This window comes from Passer montanus, unplaced genomic scaffold (genome assembly GCF_014805655.1).
Source record: "Passer montanus isolate IOZ18808 unplaced genomic scaffold, ASM1480565v1 scaffold2, whole genome shotgun sequence".
In the NCBI taxonomy this organism is placed as follows: Eukaryota; Metazoa; Chordata; class Aves; order Passeriformes; family Passeridae; genus Passer; species Passer montanus.
This window is the reverse complement of record NW_024366591.1, coordinates 14,028,414-14,044,937: the sequence shown is the minus strand read 5'-3', so window position 1 is coordinate 14,044,937 and position 16,524 is coordinate 14,028,414. Positions and strand designations below refer to the sequence as shown.

Genomic DNA, 16,524 nt, shown 5'->3' with positions numbered 1-16,524 from the left:
AAAATATGTTTTGACACAGAAATTTTTGTGATTTTAAAAAAAATTTAATTAAGCTTCTTTTTAAGATTCTAGACTTTAAGGCTGATATGAGAATGGATCTTTAATCTTGTCTCTATTGACAAGAAGGGTCGCTTATGAGCAACAGAAGAATGCATTTGTGTGTACTTCACTCTGCACTTGTTTCTAAAACCCAAAACCCAAACTGGTTGCAGAAACAGAAAAAAGCCCATATGGAGTTTTTTTGGTTTTTTAGTGTAGCTTTTGGGTCATATAATTCAATGTGTAAAATCTTTATTATTTGAGATGAAAAAGAAGAGCTCCTTAATATATCTCACCTTCTAAGCAGTTCTGTTTTCAAGTGATGTGCAAGATCCTTGGAATTTGGTGGGGTGTTTTTTTTACTGTTATATTTATGTAGTAAATTTTCAAATCATTTGGAACTAACTTTAAAAAAAAAAAGAAAAACTTAGAATGTACATTCTGTTTGTGACAATGCAACATAAAATGTGCGTTGTGGACATCTTTCTACTAACTAGGCTATTATCCTTTTGATAGGAATTCAATAAACTTTTCAATATTTTCAAGTATCCCTTTATCAACCATTAAGTAAATTTTTTTCAGGTGTCCAGCTAAGTTACAGAATCCCCTGGCTGTAATCCTCAAAATACTAGTGTGAGGATGGATTTATTTAACTGATGTCTCTTCTCCTGGTTTCTGGTTTTTTTCATACAACTCAGATCCTGAATCATCTTATCTCTGCTTCCTCAGTCATTCTTGTACTTTGGTAGAGTTCCCTAAACAGTTTAACCTTCATATCAATGTATTTTGTGTTGAGACTCCTTTAGTGTGTATGTACATGTTAACAAATTTCATTTAAAAGAGGCTTTTGAGGCTTTTTGTGGCTTTTGAGATTGTTGATGTGTGATATATGGAGTCTCTTTCCCACTGGTGGTGAGTAGGGTGCCTGGGTGCTCCCTGTCAGAGCTAAAATAAGTTCTCCTCCATCTCCCACTTGAGAGATGTTGCCATGCCTCCTTTCCAAGGGAATGGGTACCCTCCATTGCTCATGGGTTATTTGGAGTAGGTAGGCCAGATAACAAGAGCATTCTCACTTTCCATGCCTTCAGTTTTGGAGTTTCTCCTCCTGTGTGCCACATTGAGGGGTTTGGGAAAAGAGGGTGCCATCCATGAACTCCTTGCACCTCTATGGTCTTTGTTTGTGGCACAGCTGCCAATGTTAAGAAACAAATTATTTGGAGGAGTTTGAGCTCTTCAGAGGTATTTGCTGTTTTCCTCCTAGCTAATCACTGTTCCCTCTCCTGTAGCATCGTTTTCCTCTATTTACCAGCTCCACAGTCAACTGTAGTGTTAGGGCTTAGGAAATTACTGCCTCCCAGCTCCAGCAACTAATGAATTATTCTTCTTTAATGGTCTGTTTTCACTGCAGACTGGTGCAAACAGAAAGAATAAGACAAATTTTTTCTTTTTTTAAAAAATATACTATCAACTGATAGTTTGATATACTATCAACTGATAGTTTTAAAACTAACTCTTAGAAATTGAAAAACTGTCCCATCCTCAGAGGAAGAATATAGCCAGGATCTGGGATTGCCAAGAGGAGCCTGCAGCTGGACAGTACTAATTCTGTCCCCTAATTCTGTCAGTCTTGGTTTGGTTTTTTTTGTCAACACTGAGTGGGCAAGATGCTGTAGCTGCTGTTTGACTAGGCAAGAAAGGGTGAGAAAAATACAATAAAATCCAAAAATTAGTTCAGTTGTCTGGATTTCTTTTTGGTGAAGATCCTTTCTTCTGCTTCCACCTCCTTTGAGAAGAAAAATCTGTGCCTAGACTGAAGCACACTGACAAAGCTTGCCAGTTGCTCCAAATGAAGGGCAAAACAATTTACACCATGTAATAAGAGTTATTCATGAGTGTTTCTGAACAAAGGTTGGCTTTTTCTTGATCAGAAGTGCAGTCAGACTGAATTTTCAAATTACATTTATTTCTAATTTATTGGTGGTTGTTCTGATGGGAAACATGAAAAAGTAAGGGCATAATATAGATGGATTCTTTTTCTTTTATGATTACTTGGGGCTTTAATCCAAGCCAGCCATTGAGTGCAAAAGGACATTGTAAAAACCGGCTGGAATGAACATAATAATTTTATTCTGCTTCTTCTGTAATTTGTACAAATCACAGAATTAAAAAATATTTCTTAGATAAACTCAGCATTTAAGATGTTTTCAGGAAAGATTAATCTCTTGACTGAATGCTAATGTACACAGCTACAGAGTTCATAAATCAAAATTGTTGGCAGAAACATTAACGTTTTTAGCTGAACATTTTAAAAATTAAAATTGTCCAATCAAAGAAACGTGCTAAGAAAGCACATGAGAAATAATAACTGTACTGCTGACAGGCCTATAACTCAGTGCTTTACTGTGAGTGTAGGTACAAACACTATCTTCCTTTCCAGTGCCTGTATCTGGAAAAATTTTCTTGATCCCTTTCAGCATCAATTTTTTCCATTGTTGCAGTCATCCTGGTTCATCCATTTATACTGCAGGGCTTGACACCTGCCTTAGGAAAATGGAATCAGTGAAGGAAAAGTACATGGAAGCAGACATGGCTATCCAGGAAGAAAATGTAATTATTGTTTAGCTCAGGTTGTCTTTCTGGCTGCTGTTCTTGCTTTAAGCTATTCCACATGGCCAGTTGTGACTTGTGATAACTTCCAGTCTCAGTTCAGAGTAATTGTGCTTCTGTCCCCAGCCAACTGAAGCATATCATAGTTTTTTAACACAAGATGTAGATATCTAAAATATTATTTCATTCTTCATGGGATCATAGAATAGTTTGGTTTGGAAGGTTATCTAGACCAACTGCCTTGCAATGAGCAGGGTCATCTTCAGCTGGATCAGATTGCTCAGAGCCATGTCTAATCTGTCTTTGAATGTTTCCAGCAATAGAACATCTACCACCTCTCTGGGCAACTTGTTCTACTGTTTTGCTACCCTCATTGTAAAAAATTTGATTTTTAATAACTAGTCTAAATCTACCTTTCTAGTTTTAAAACCATTACTACTTGTCCTATTACAACAGGCCCTGCTAAAAGCTGTGTTCCCAGCTTTCTTATAAGGCCCCTTTGAGTACCGAAAAGCCACAATAGGGTCTCCCTCGAGTCTTCAGATTTTAGAACCCTAACTCTCTCAGCCTTTCTTCACAGTGATGGAACATCTCTCCTATGATGAGTTATTTAGCCTTTTTCTGGATCTGCTCTAACAGCTCCATGTCTTTCCTGTGCTGGGGACCCTAGAGCTGGACTCTACATGGGGTCTCACAGGAGCAGAGTGTGCAGAATCACTCCCCTCAGTCTGCTGGCTGTACTTCTTCTGATGCAGCCCAGGATATGGTTGACTTTCTGGGCTGTCCAGCTTTTCATCTACCAGCACCCCCAAGTCTTCTCCACAGGGCTGCCCTCAGTCCCTTTGTCCCCCAGCCTGAACTGATACTGGGGTTGCCCTGACCCAGGGGCAGCACCTTGCACTTGGCCTTGTTGAACCCCATGAGGTTCCCAGGTTGTCCAGGTGTAGATGGCATCCCATTCTCCAGGTGTGTCAGCCACACCACTTGGCTTAGTGTCACTTGCAGACTTGCTGAGGGTGCACTTGATCCCTTCATCTGTTTTATTAATGAAAATATTAAATAACACTGGTCCCAGTACGGGCCCTTGAGAGACATCACTCATCATTGTTGTCCATTGGGACTCTGAGCTGTTGGCCACTATCCTGTTGTTGGCCACATCCAACCAATTCCTTATCCATCTCACAGTCCACCAATGGAACCCATCTCTCTTGAATTTGGAGACAAGGATGTTGTGGGGGACTGTGTCAAAAGCCATACAGAAATCTAGAGTGGTGACATCTATAGTCATGCTCCTGTCCAATAATGTAGTCACTCTATCATGGAAGGTCATTAGGTATGTCAGGCAGGAATATTTGCTGGTGAAGCTGTGCTTTCTCATATTATCTTCCTGTCCACTATGTGCCATAAGAAACCATATAGCTTCATTTATTTGACCTTATTTTTCTCACTTGAATGGTTATGAATCAAGATTAGATGAAGGTAAACTCTTGTAAATGGGACAGTGACGATTTGTAATAATGAAAATAATACAGAAATTAAAAGCTTGAGCTGCAGCATTAATGAATGAAAGGAGATGTACATGAAAATGGAATTAAATGGTGTCTTTTATTGATGTTGCAGACCTCTTCAAGGAGGTGGCAGGCCCTACAGAAATGTGTGACCAGAGGCAGCTGGGCCTTCTGCTTCACGATGCTATCCAGATCCCGCGACAGCTTGGGGAAGTGGCAGCCTTTGGTGGCAGCAACATTGAACCCAGTGTGCGCAGCTGCTTCCAACAGGTAAGATAAAGACCTTCATGTGAAGAACAAAATAAAACCAAACTCTCTTAAGTTTACAGACTCACTTTTACGTGCTGATGTAAAAAGAAGAGAGGAGTATAAAAACATCTGCTGTGTTTTGAACAGAAATGAATATGCTCTTGCAAATAAGTATGGGAAATTAATGTGAAAATGCAGCTGGGAAAGATGGTTTATGGTTTAGGAGAGAATCAAACAGATTTTGTTTAGCCAGAAGAATACATAAATCTTAATGATTCTGACAGTGTTTGCAGCTCTAAAAGCTGTTGAAAAAATTTGTAGCAGCCAGTTGTCCTGCTTTGCATTGTTCAAAGCAACCTGATGCTGTGAGAACAATATGCTTTTTCCAGCTGAAATAAGGCATGATCTCAACAGAACAAGAAAATTATGTTGATAGTAACTTCTGACCTTGTGCATGAGGAAATTATTTAGTACTATGTTACTGACAAAAGACCTTGCAATTGCATGAAACTTCAAGCATAGTCTTTTTTATATTGCAAGCCTTTATGCAGCCGATCAGAACATGGAATAAAGCTCTTGCAGCCTGCTGTGAAGCTCCACACTACATGCAGGGGGTTAATGAGGCTGCAAGGAGTGTCTGTCTGTTTAAAGAAGATGAGAATTAAAAACAGAATGTTGTAATGGAACACAACTAACTCTGACTTTTTCAAGGATGCCTAAGGCTCCAAATGTTTGCTAGTGATAGCCATAATGCTTCAGTGCCTTATTTATGTGAAAGTAGCTGATTTGAGCATTGTCAGAAATTATATATGGATTAAAAATACACCATGGCTTATATAAAATTACTGACTTGACATTTCTGATTTTATTGAATAGAACATGGACAAACATTAAAGATTTTAGTGAACTTTCAGAGGATTTTCTTTTGCCATTCTTTCACAGATATTTCTACATTTTTGTCCAATTCTTTGAAAAACACAGTTGTGTTGGCTTTTTTCCAGAACTATCAGATTCATGTCTGGATTCGGGCAATGAGGATGGAAGAGTGTTTGTCCAGGTCATGAATAGTTTTATAGATACTTATGGAAGTTAGTTTGACCAATTAACCATGTAAAGTTTCCCCTGGTGTTTTAACATTGCTGCTTCAGACAGTAAGGGGTGGTGCTTGACTTATCTATCACTGGCTTTGAGTGGTTTGAGTCATACTGAAATATATTTTTCATTTATTATTCACAGACTTTCTGTATGACAGAAGAATGACCTTTATGTCCCTCAAGGATCTACCCCATCTCCCATGCTATTCAATGATGGGTGGGGGGTACCAGCAAGACAGTGTTTAAATACTTGATGTATTATTACAATTATAGTGATAATGAGGTTGCAATCCCTCATCTCACAGGAGTAGTTCAAGTTCAGTCCCTGGTTAGGAGAACATAGAGAAAATGTGCAGCTGCATGTCAGTTATCTCAGCCCAGTGAAAACAAGTATTTTGTTGTGAGGAAAAAACTTGGACCATGAATAGGTTAAGAAGCTTTCCATCTTGTGTTACCATTTAAGAATAACTTTCATTTAAAGCTTTATTTTATTGCTTCAGAGCAATATTGAGCTCAGAAATATTGAGCTCTTTTGTTATTGCTGACAAAGTTGATGAATACAATACCTTTGTAGCTAGGCTCCTCTGGTGGTTATAACTTAAAGGAAAAATGGAAGTGGGTTTGCTTGCTTCTTAAAACAATCATGTTAATACATCAGCTCTGATATATTCTTGCTGTGACTGGCTATAAATGGCAGATTCCTTTCTTGTTCTTTGCCTGTTTGTTTTATTGTGTGTGTGTGTTATGTTTAATGTGCTAACTAGAAAGAACACTGTGGGCTTAGAACACAATAAAAAATTGATGAGTCTTGGGGCAATCAGTATACACATGCAAACACTACTGACTTACAGCAATTTGTCATCAATCGTAACTCAGAAGATAACCATGTCTTCAGTATGTCTGAACTGCAGAGTATGCTCACTTACTTTTCAAGTCCTTTCAGTTGAAAGACAGCTTTGCTTTACAGTCTGTTACTTCTCTACTATGTCCTCCATCTTTCTTACCATCTGTCCACTCTATCACAGCTGTTTAGTCTTCTAAAGTCTTACTGACTTAACTTGTTTTCTTGATTTTCATTTTATTTCTTATAGCCTGTAAATGGTTTTGGATTAAACTGTCATGGAAATAATCAGGTTGTTGGGGTCTTTTTTCCATAGAATTCTAAGGAAAATCTGCTTATGGGTGTCTGATGTTTTGTTTTGTGTTGGGGTCTTTTTTCCATAGAATTCTACGGAAAATCTGCTTATGGGTGTCTGTTGTTTTGTTTTGTTGTTGTTTTTTTGTTTTTTTGTTGTTTTTTTTTAATTTGGATGTGGGTTTTTTCTCTCCACAGAACAACAATAAGCCAGAAATAACTGTAAAGCAATTCATAGATTGGATGCGCTTAGAACCACAGTCTATGGTGTGGTTGCCAGTTCTACACCGTGTGGCAGCTGCAGAAACAGCAAAACATCAGGCCAAGTGCAACATCTGTAAGGAGTGTCCAATTGTTGGATTTAGGTAAGAGGAGAGGTGTTAGGTGCAATGTTTCTCTGAAAATATCCACATTTTTGAGACTTCCAACAAATGAAGTTTTTCCTGTCTGGTTTTCCACTGTTCTCGTTCTTTAAGATGGGTTCTGTCACCCATGGTGAGGCCACAGTGTGGCCTGAGACAGTGCAGTTGTGGCTCATGCAGTGCCATGGTTAAGATACTCAGTGGTCCTGTGGCTGACAGAGGCACAGGGTGGCCTCTGTCATCATCAGATGGTTTTGGATTTGGTGGATCCAAGAGATAGCAAATGAAGTATAAATGCACCCCATGTGTTCTGTAAGCACAAGGTCAAAAGGAGGTGATCAGTAAGAAAAAACATGGACTGTCTGTCTGCTCTCGTGCATAAGGCTTGGTAAACTAACTTATGCCAGGCAGTATAAAACGTCCTTCAACATCAATCTTTCCTTCCTTAAATACTGATACGTTGCTGTGATGAGACTTGTAAAGTCCCTGTCTATGTCCCTACAGGGTATGAATTCTACAAGAAAATGTTACATGGGGAATATTCTCCATGTTAATCTCCTAAACTGTAGTTGGTACCCTTAGTAAGTATTGCTATGGCTAACATGCATTTGTAAATTGATTGCTCCAGTGTATAAAGCGATGCAATCCCTATCCCCAGAATCTGCAGTAGAGGCTAGAGGTAAGCATAACTGGCTTTTTCCTCTACTGTGGTCATGGAGTCTAATGTATTATCTAGGAAAAATATAAAGCAGTCTGTAATGTAAGTGCTTCAAAGATTTTTCTTCAGGTATCTGGGCAGATGAGGAATTTTTGTTCATTGTGGTTCCTGTTCTCCATCTTTCTGTTATTTTAGAGGATAATAATATGAATCCTGAAGTCAGATTCATCTTGCCTAGTTTCAGGAAAGCTGGCTTTAGTCAATCTTACGGGAATGAGCTAGCAACCCTCTTTTTCATTTTTTATTATAACTATAGGTATGTGAGTATTTGCAAAAGTAATAATCTGATCAAACTTTGTTGCCTGTTTTAAGAGGCAATGAAATTTTATAAGTGTTCCTGTCTTTGTTATTGTTTGAGGAAGCATAGGGTGACAAAGCTCTGGCTCAGCTGTTACAGTTGTCTAAGTTGTACTATGTGTAGGAGGGCAGAGAGACAGAAAAGAAGACAAAGACCCATTTAGAATGGGTCATTTTAAATAATTTCTACAATTGATCAAACTTTGTTGCCTGTCTTAAGAGGCAATGAAATTTTATAAGTGTTCCTGTCTTTGTTATTGTTTGAGGAAGCATAGGGTGACAAAGCTCTGGCTCAGCTGTTACAGTTGTCTAAGTTGTACTATGTGTAGGAGGGCAGAGAGACAGAAAAGAAGACAAAGACTGGGTCATTTTAAATGATTTCTACAAGGAAGCTAGAGATCTGCAACAACAAAAGCATCTAGCATCTTAGCAGAAGGTAAATGTAGCCATTTAATGCACTGGCTCTGAGAAAAGATTATAAACAAGTTGGATCAGCATCTTTTAAAGTGAACTTTTACATTTATAGACATATTCTCTTGCAAAACAAAACATAAAACTCAACAGGGGAAAAATGTGGATGGGTACTGAAAACTACTCTCAGGAAGCAATTTAATTTAAACTTTAACTATTCAGTAGCTATTCAATTTGGTTCAGTTAGCTCATTTTAGTTTCATACAAATGATATAACCTCATCCAGTCAGAAAATCATAGCATGGAAACAGTGGGTGCAATCTGGAACCGAACTGTTGATTTAGTCTAAATAAATAAATAAATCATGTTCCTGGTGATTACATTTAGTACAAGGGGTACTGTAGAAGTTTGTTAGCCTATTTATACATACACTCTCTTAAAAGTCAACTAAAAGTAAACAAATCATTGTATATTTTTAACTGAATTTTAAATTATTCTTACAATTCATGAATTCTGGAGAATTAAATTTTCTGAAATGTGTGTCGAGTTTCTGAGCATCAAAATTATTTACAAACTTTTAATTTAACTTTTGAGTATAAAAACTGAAATAAACCAGTCTGCTTTATATAAGTTTTTCTGAGATAACACATGAATAGTAAACAGAGGAAAAGAAAAACTAAGCAATGTAGTTTAAAGTCAGTAAAAATTTTAAAATTCTAAATTCTTCCCAGTCCACGAATGAAGCTGATGCTTGTAGGGCTTTCAGTATCAAAGCTGCTTGGGCAGCAGTTGATTGACAATGGCTCTCTATATTGATATGGAGACAGAAACTTTTAAATACTCAGTGAGGTGTGTAGTGTAGGAAGGTTCTGTGGACTAAGAGGGCTGCAGGTTTCCTGTGTCCCCTGCAGCTGCTGCAGTGGCACTGCTGTCCCTGGGCCTGCGGCCATGGTGAGTGTTGACCGTGCCACGTTCTGGTTGTGCACACTCACGCACTTCAAAGTTCTCTCTCAGCTAATCCCAGCCAACTCACTGTGTCCTTGTGTTGCTGCTGCTGAAAAGCAGATGACCCATTTCAGAAAGTAATTTGCTTCGTGAGGCTTAATTAGAAGTAAACCTCTAATCACTTTGTTTAATGTCCCCACAGGTACCGGAGCTTAAAACATTTCAACTATGATGTCTGTCAGAGCTGTTTCTTTTCTGGCCGCACAGCAAAGGGCCATAAATTGCATTATCCAATGGTGGAGTATTGTATACCTGTGAGTACCACTTTGCTCAGTGTTTCTAATGGATAACAACCCAGAATTGAGGTCTAAATATTTTTTCATAATCTTTGTTGCCTAGCTAGGATTTCTTTCTTGTATGTTTACTATGGCTTGTCTTCCTACTTTCCTCTTTGGAAGGCATCAGAAAATTTTCAGGTTTTGCTGATTTTATGTAGGGAGTGTTTGGATCCTATAGAAATGGGCAGCAGTATCCACCTCTGAGAGAGCTTAAACCTCACTTCTGATTGGTAAAACAAAGCTTGAATATTAAATGCAACTGCTGTTTTTCTATACTAACATACATACATACGTGATAAGGGTAAGAACATGCCAGAGAAAAAGGACTTGCTTAACTGTTGCTGTACCAATGGCAAAGATTATTTCATATTCTAGTAATGCACATTAATATTTTATGGGGTTGTTTTTGGGTCCAGCGTTTCCTTGCTTCATGAAAATGTGGCTAGAAATAGATTTTGTTTCATTCTGTTGTGTAATTGCTATTTACTGGGATATACAAAAGTCAATGTGCAGCTGGAAAAAAAAAAAACACAAACCGAAATTGATAATTTGTAACCAGAAGTGGTGTGAGATGTTTATCAGCAGTACCTGACAAAAATTAATTTTATAACACTAATGTAACACTATTTTGCTAATGATGTTTCAAACAAAATTTTTTAAGGAGATTCCTAGGAGTCTTTCTTAACTGAATGAGTGCCTGGGCTGCTACATGCAAGTACCACTCACACTTTTTTTATCAGATAGCTGTTTACAGTCAAGAATTTTACCTTAGAAATGAATTAATCGGCTAATTCATATATGCTCTGCACAACAGTGGTGAAAGTTCTGCATGCTTGGAAAAATTCAGACCAGAATGTAACTGGAGCTGATTCAGCAGAGCAAATTTTCAATAGTGTTACAAATTCTTTGGGTTCTTCTAGTAGCAAAAATTCATTGAGTTGTTTGACTTTCTTGCTGTAGTTGTTGGACTTACTACCTGTGTTTTCCCTCTCTTTTTTTGTCTGGCGTGTCTTCTGTAATGAAATTCAAATTCTTTAATGTAGTGGTTTTACTTCGTTATGGTCAGAAAAAAATGAGTGATGTCAGTGTATTTTCATTAATTCTATAACTAAATATTAATATTTTATTGATAAATCCACATGTCAGGGAATACGATGAAGAACATTTTTTAAATAGATTTGTTGTTTTTTCAGCTGGTTTTAATGTTTATTATATTTTATTACATGACTATTCTAACCTCAGGATTTGGAGGTCTATGATTAGACATAAAAATTCACTTTTTTTTTCTTTATAAACCTCATCTTTAGTGGAACAGAAATATTCTTTTTTTATTGCCTATAATATGCAGGAAATTCAGAAATTGAGGTGTAAGGAGTATTGAAACAGATAATACTGCTTGTCTGCAGGATAAGATATCCTTCCTGTTGAGTTAGTCAAATACAAATTACATCTGGTATGGGGTATTTTACTTTCCCTAGAACATGATGGTGTATTTCTGATGAATTTCAGGTTTTGTCTGAAGCAGCAGATTTGATATCTAAGATGAATTTTCAACTCTTGTTAAACAAGTTCACATTGTGTAACTGTGAGCCATCTCATTTACAAGTGAAGGCTGACAAACTGAAAAATATATTCTGGACATGGCTGGAATCCTGTCTCTCCCTGGAAATAGGGATGGCTTACATTATAATGAAAATTTCTGTTACTGCTGCAGAAAAAAATGTGGTTTTAAAGTAATATTAGGTGTAAAATAAGGTAACGTAAGGCAAAAGTCCCTTCTTTCCATGAAATACAGGAGGAAGGAGGTGACTCCACTATGGAATAATAAGGGGAGTAAAATGACATTCTTGATTAGAGTGAAGGAAGGAAGGCCAGTATAAAAAGGGGGAAAGGAAGGAACTTGGGGAAGTTTTAAGTAGAGCAGAAGAAAAGAAATTACATATAATTCAGGTGATGCATAAAATTAGAGGTCCAGCAGTGACCCTCGTTAACTTGGAAGTGGAATATGAGAGCTGGAATTTTATTTGGGTCCTGATGTAAGTGCACTCTGCTACCTCCATTTCTGTAAAAAGAAATGACCCATTATATGAACAGACCTAGATGCCTGTTAGACTTCCACAATCAGTACCCACATGCAAACTATTTTAACTAGCCTTATCCGGTCTAGGTCTGGAATACAGAAATGATTGCATGAAAAGAATCCTGTATTATTTATTCTTACTATTTGTAACAATGCGCTGTGGTTGGTATACTAATTTGTTGCTAAGCCTCTCTACATATTGAACATAGTCAAGAACTGCAAAATTTTTTGCAGTTAGTAGAATAGCTTATATGTTTAAATGGAATAATGCCTGAAAAATAGCATAGACCTGGGTCTGTGAAATAAAAGCACCAAAGGCCACTGAATTGTTCTTTAGAATCCATTATATTACAGTACAAATAGCTTGAACGGGAAGGGTGCATACGCTCTGCCTTTTCAACTAAATTCAAAGGCTGTTGATGTTAAAATGTTGCTTTCTTGGCCAGTGTTGAAAACCAGAGTACAAATGCGTGTACTCCTCAAACTGCATTAATAAAATCTGGCTTCACTTGCTTACTGCTAATGCATATTAATATATTTTTATCAAGAATACTAGCAATAAATAGGTAAAAAAAAAAATGCTTCCATTACTTAAGCTGACATTTAGAACTGGAGCTTAGTCACAGATGGATGGAAGACCATTTAATTGTCTTCAGGTGAATGGTTCAGTGTAGGCTATAAAGGGATTTCTCAGAAGCACAGTAAGTTCTTATCAAATTTAAAATAATTTGGAGAATGGGTTAAGGAATATGTTCTCTATTGTAATGACTTTTTTGGTATTTGCTTTAGCTAAGAATTGCTTCATAATTTCAGATTAGGACCATTTACTCCTCAGAGTTGTATGTAGCTACCACATTCTGATCTGTAATGCCATTTTGTATTTGCCCTAGCTTGCAATTTAGTTTTCTTGATGCTGTGGGAAAGAAAATCCTTATAATAACTTCAGTAATGTTTTTTCTTTTCTTTCATCCAGGATTTAGAGATAGGTGAGGGAAGCATCTGAAAACATAATTCTCTCTTAAGTAGTAAAAATGCAAAGTTATTCTAGTTTATTTTTCACCTTTACATAATCTTTGTCTGAAAAGATGTAGAATTTTACATGGACATGTAAAAATATTCTTAGATTTTTCCCAGCATCTAGTTTGGGAGTAGTCCTACATAACTACCTACACAGTTTATTTTTAGATTATTTTGAATTGGAAATCCTCTCAGTAGTGGCACTTGTGTTATATTAATGTGGCTGGGCTTAATGACAGCATACATTAGGGAGGTTCAGATCTCTTCTGGGAATCAGTTTCTCTGTGTGTATTAAAACAGCTAATTGGTTTTGTGTTAGCTATAATAAATGTAATTAAGAGAATGGTGACTTAGGTGTAGTCTAGTCCTTTAACATAGCTAGATGCAGTGAAAGGAATAAGAATGTGGGCTTCCATTTGAAAAAGAGACTATTGTGAAATAAATACAATTAAATAGATATGTATTATAAATATTCTATATTATTTATTCATGTTTCACATATTTATTGTATTTTTATATTATATGGTATGTAATTCAGAGCTCTACAATTAGTTTATTACCATCTTGGTATTACTTTTTTACCAATGAATATTTGTTATATTTCCAGTATACTGAAAGAGTACACCAATTGGGTTTTTAAGATATGTATGGAAAAGATATTTCTCCATGCTCATTTTTTTTCCCACTTCTTTCCTGGTTTCTTAAATATTTATTGGATTACAAGTAATTATATCTTAGTTTGTTGCTTATAACTCTCTTTGTGCCTGGCTGGTGTATTGAAGAGTGCTGATGCCAGTTTGTCAATTGTTACAATGGCTTTTTAGTTGTGTATGGCAGCCACGGATATTAAATGTTTCTTCCTCAACTTTGTCTTGCTCTAAGAACGGAGATTTTAAATTCAGTTTGAAGGCATGGTCTTTGGACTGAATTTTCAGTGAAGGAAAGTATTTTTTCTTTGCTTTTAAAGTAGTTCTGTAGCAATGGTACTACTTGTACTATTGATTTGTGTGGAAATAGCCAAGATATCATGATGTAAACAAGTGCACAAGGTACCTGCTAGTTTTAATTTAGAAAATAGATTCTACACAACAGTTCCTGGCTATTTTTTAAAGGAAAACATTATAGTACATCTTCCTTGGCACAATTTTGGATTGTATTGTATTTTGTGGTTATGTGCCCAAAAAAAAAAAAAAAAGACGTTTTTCAGATTTGCACCTTAATTGTATATAAATTAAAATAGTTCTTTCAAATCTGCTCAAATGTCACTGGTTACTATTTGCAGTGCTCCATCAGTACACAGTCATATTAGTCCTCTTTCTGAGAATCAGGTTGTCATACCAAATAAAGAATACACCAGAGGAAAAATTTTGGCAGCTCAGTAGACATTTATTTCTACCATGTGTAGGTATTAAAATTTTCATTCCTTGGCCTTGGGGCAGAGTTCCATCTGTTGGAGTTACTGTTGCATGAGAGGAAGCAGCCCTTTGCATGGCCTCGTGTTCCTTCTTTGGGTGGTGCAGTGGTTGGAGAGATGCTTTTTGAGAATGATTTTGTGAACACTCCCTGGACTCACTTTTATTAAAATTCAGCAGTTCAAACAGCCTTTAGTCACAAATTTACTCTGTTGTCTATGTTTTAAAGCCACGTATGAGAAGCTCCTACCAACACCGGTTTGTTTTACTATTTTTATTGCTCATCTGAAATGCATTACAGAGCCTGTTACTGCATATATTATACATACGTTAAAATATATAGATGAATACGGAAATATTTTTAGGTTTTGACAGCAGAGAATAGTTTCCCTGACCTGCCTCCAGGCCTCTTGGTAGTACTTTGGGGAAAAGATGACAAAACTGAAGTCTTCCTGTCTATTTTCTGCATGGTTGTCTATCAGCTTTGGCATTCTTTGATGCTGACAGGCTTCTCCCAAAGCAGGTACAGGAATACAATTCGTAGTTTGTTACAGAGGCTGAACTGGAAGTTTCTAAAAGCTGTTGCAAATCTTCAGGTAATTCTGGAGTTGAATGGCCATGTTTTCTTTACTGCAGTTGCAAGAGAAAATGCTCAATAGTACCGGCTGGAAGGGGTTGTTCTGTTGAAATACTCAGCCCAGTCTGAGCACATACACTTTCAAGGCAGACTGCATGCTATTGTTTCTTCCTGCAGATCTCTTTGTTGCCATTTTTGCCTTGTATTTTATGCCTGTATGTATCCCTGCTTTTGTAGCAGAAGTTAGCTGAATAGTATTACCAAAGTAGTGCTGCCATTATTGCTGTGATTATCACCAGTTAAAGGGATTTTTAAAAGCAATTGAATAAATTTTAATTTTGTTCTCAGGATAGGGTGATGGGTCGGGAGGGAGCAGAGAGGAATGGGGCTAAGCACTTAACAGTTTTGATAGAGGCTACATCAGTCAGGACCAGTAAAAAAGCTGCTGGGAGGGAAGGAAGATGTTGATTGTAACTTGTAAACTTAAACTTGTAGAATATTGTGGGTAATCCATGTCCTAATCTTGCTCTGTGGTAATAAGGAGACCACTGAATCGGTCTGTTACTTCAGGCACTAATTGTTCTTATCAGGCCTGCCTGTGCTTTTGAGCAGTGCCTGTACACTGGCCACCACTTCATCTGTGCATTTTTTTGACTCCAGAATATTGCAGGTAGTGGCAGAATCCTATAGGAAGAGATTTGGTAACTGGAGAAAATGCTTATGAAAATCTTGGCTATTGCAGCAGAGAATGGTGTAGGACATACCATTCCCATCCTGTGGTAAAGTTTTCCATTGTAGGTCTAGAATGGGAGGCAGTGGGGGCTATATCTTACCAATTGATTTTTTCCCTTTTAAATTTTTTCTCAAAAATTAATTTTTTGTTGTTCTTAAGACTGGATATAAATATTTAGCTTAAGACTTGAACCTGTGTCAAAATTTCTCTAATTTATAAAGTAATTGGTAATTCTATCTATTGCTGGGAATTTGAAGCCTTGCTATTATTTTCCAGTAGAAGACAATTTTTAGGTGCATTACTATTATTATTGTACTGTATCTCAGGACACTAAAAAGGCAATTTTAGCATAACTGAAATTTTAAAGTTCTTCTTTGTATGTGTTCTTTTTCAGGACAGCACCAGCAGTATTAATCAATAATATTGACATTATTGACATTAAATCAGTACTATTTAGCAATGTTGAATTTATTTTTTTTTTTAGACAACATCTGGAGAAGATGTACGGGACTTCACAAAGGTGCTGAAGAATAAATTCCGGTCAAAGAAGTATTTTGCAAAGCATCCCCGACTTGGCTACTTGCCTGTGCAGACAGTATTGGAGGGTGACAACCTGGAGACGTAAGCTTGTTTTATAGAGCAGTGGCTCCTTGAGTCACTGACCTGTTCCATCAGAAGCAAAAAGCTGAAACTCAAAAGATAGCCAATAACAATTGCAGAGCCTTGTGCTATATTATTCTGTATTGTTTCATATTATTTGCAGATCTTCCTTATTATTTCCAAACATATTTTATGCTTAGATTTTTATCAGCATTGTATTATAAAGCCATGGACTTTACAATGTCCATGGCTTTTGGCTTTATAATACAATGGCTTTACAATTTACAATGGTAATGGACAAAGCAGGTGATTTTGGTGGGGGCTGAATAGCTGTTTTACAGAGAATACTTTTGAGGAGTCCAGGTTTTTAGAACTGCACTGCTTGTTTGAATATGTCAAAAT

At 36.9% G+C, this 16,524-nt stretch overlaps 1 protein-coding gene across 1 annotated transcript in view; it reads left to right on the top strand.

The window, feature by feature from the left end:
• The window catches only part of UTRN (utrophin), a 303,831-nt gene that overhangs the window by 262,281 nt on the left and 25,026 nt on the right, over positions 1-16,524 (top strand). The window contains exons 62-65 of the mRNA XM_039706856.1: positions 4,267-4,424; positions 6,831-6,997; positions 9,568-9,679; positions 16,007-16,143. Coding sequence (XP_039562790.1) covers positions 4,267-4,424; positions 6,831-6,997; positions 9,568-9,679; positions 16,007-16,143 — 574 coding nt within the window. The remainder of the gene's footprint in view (positions 1-4,266; positions 4,425-6,830; positions 6,998-9,567; positions 9,680-16,006; positions 16,144-16,524) is intronic.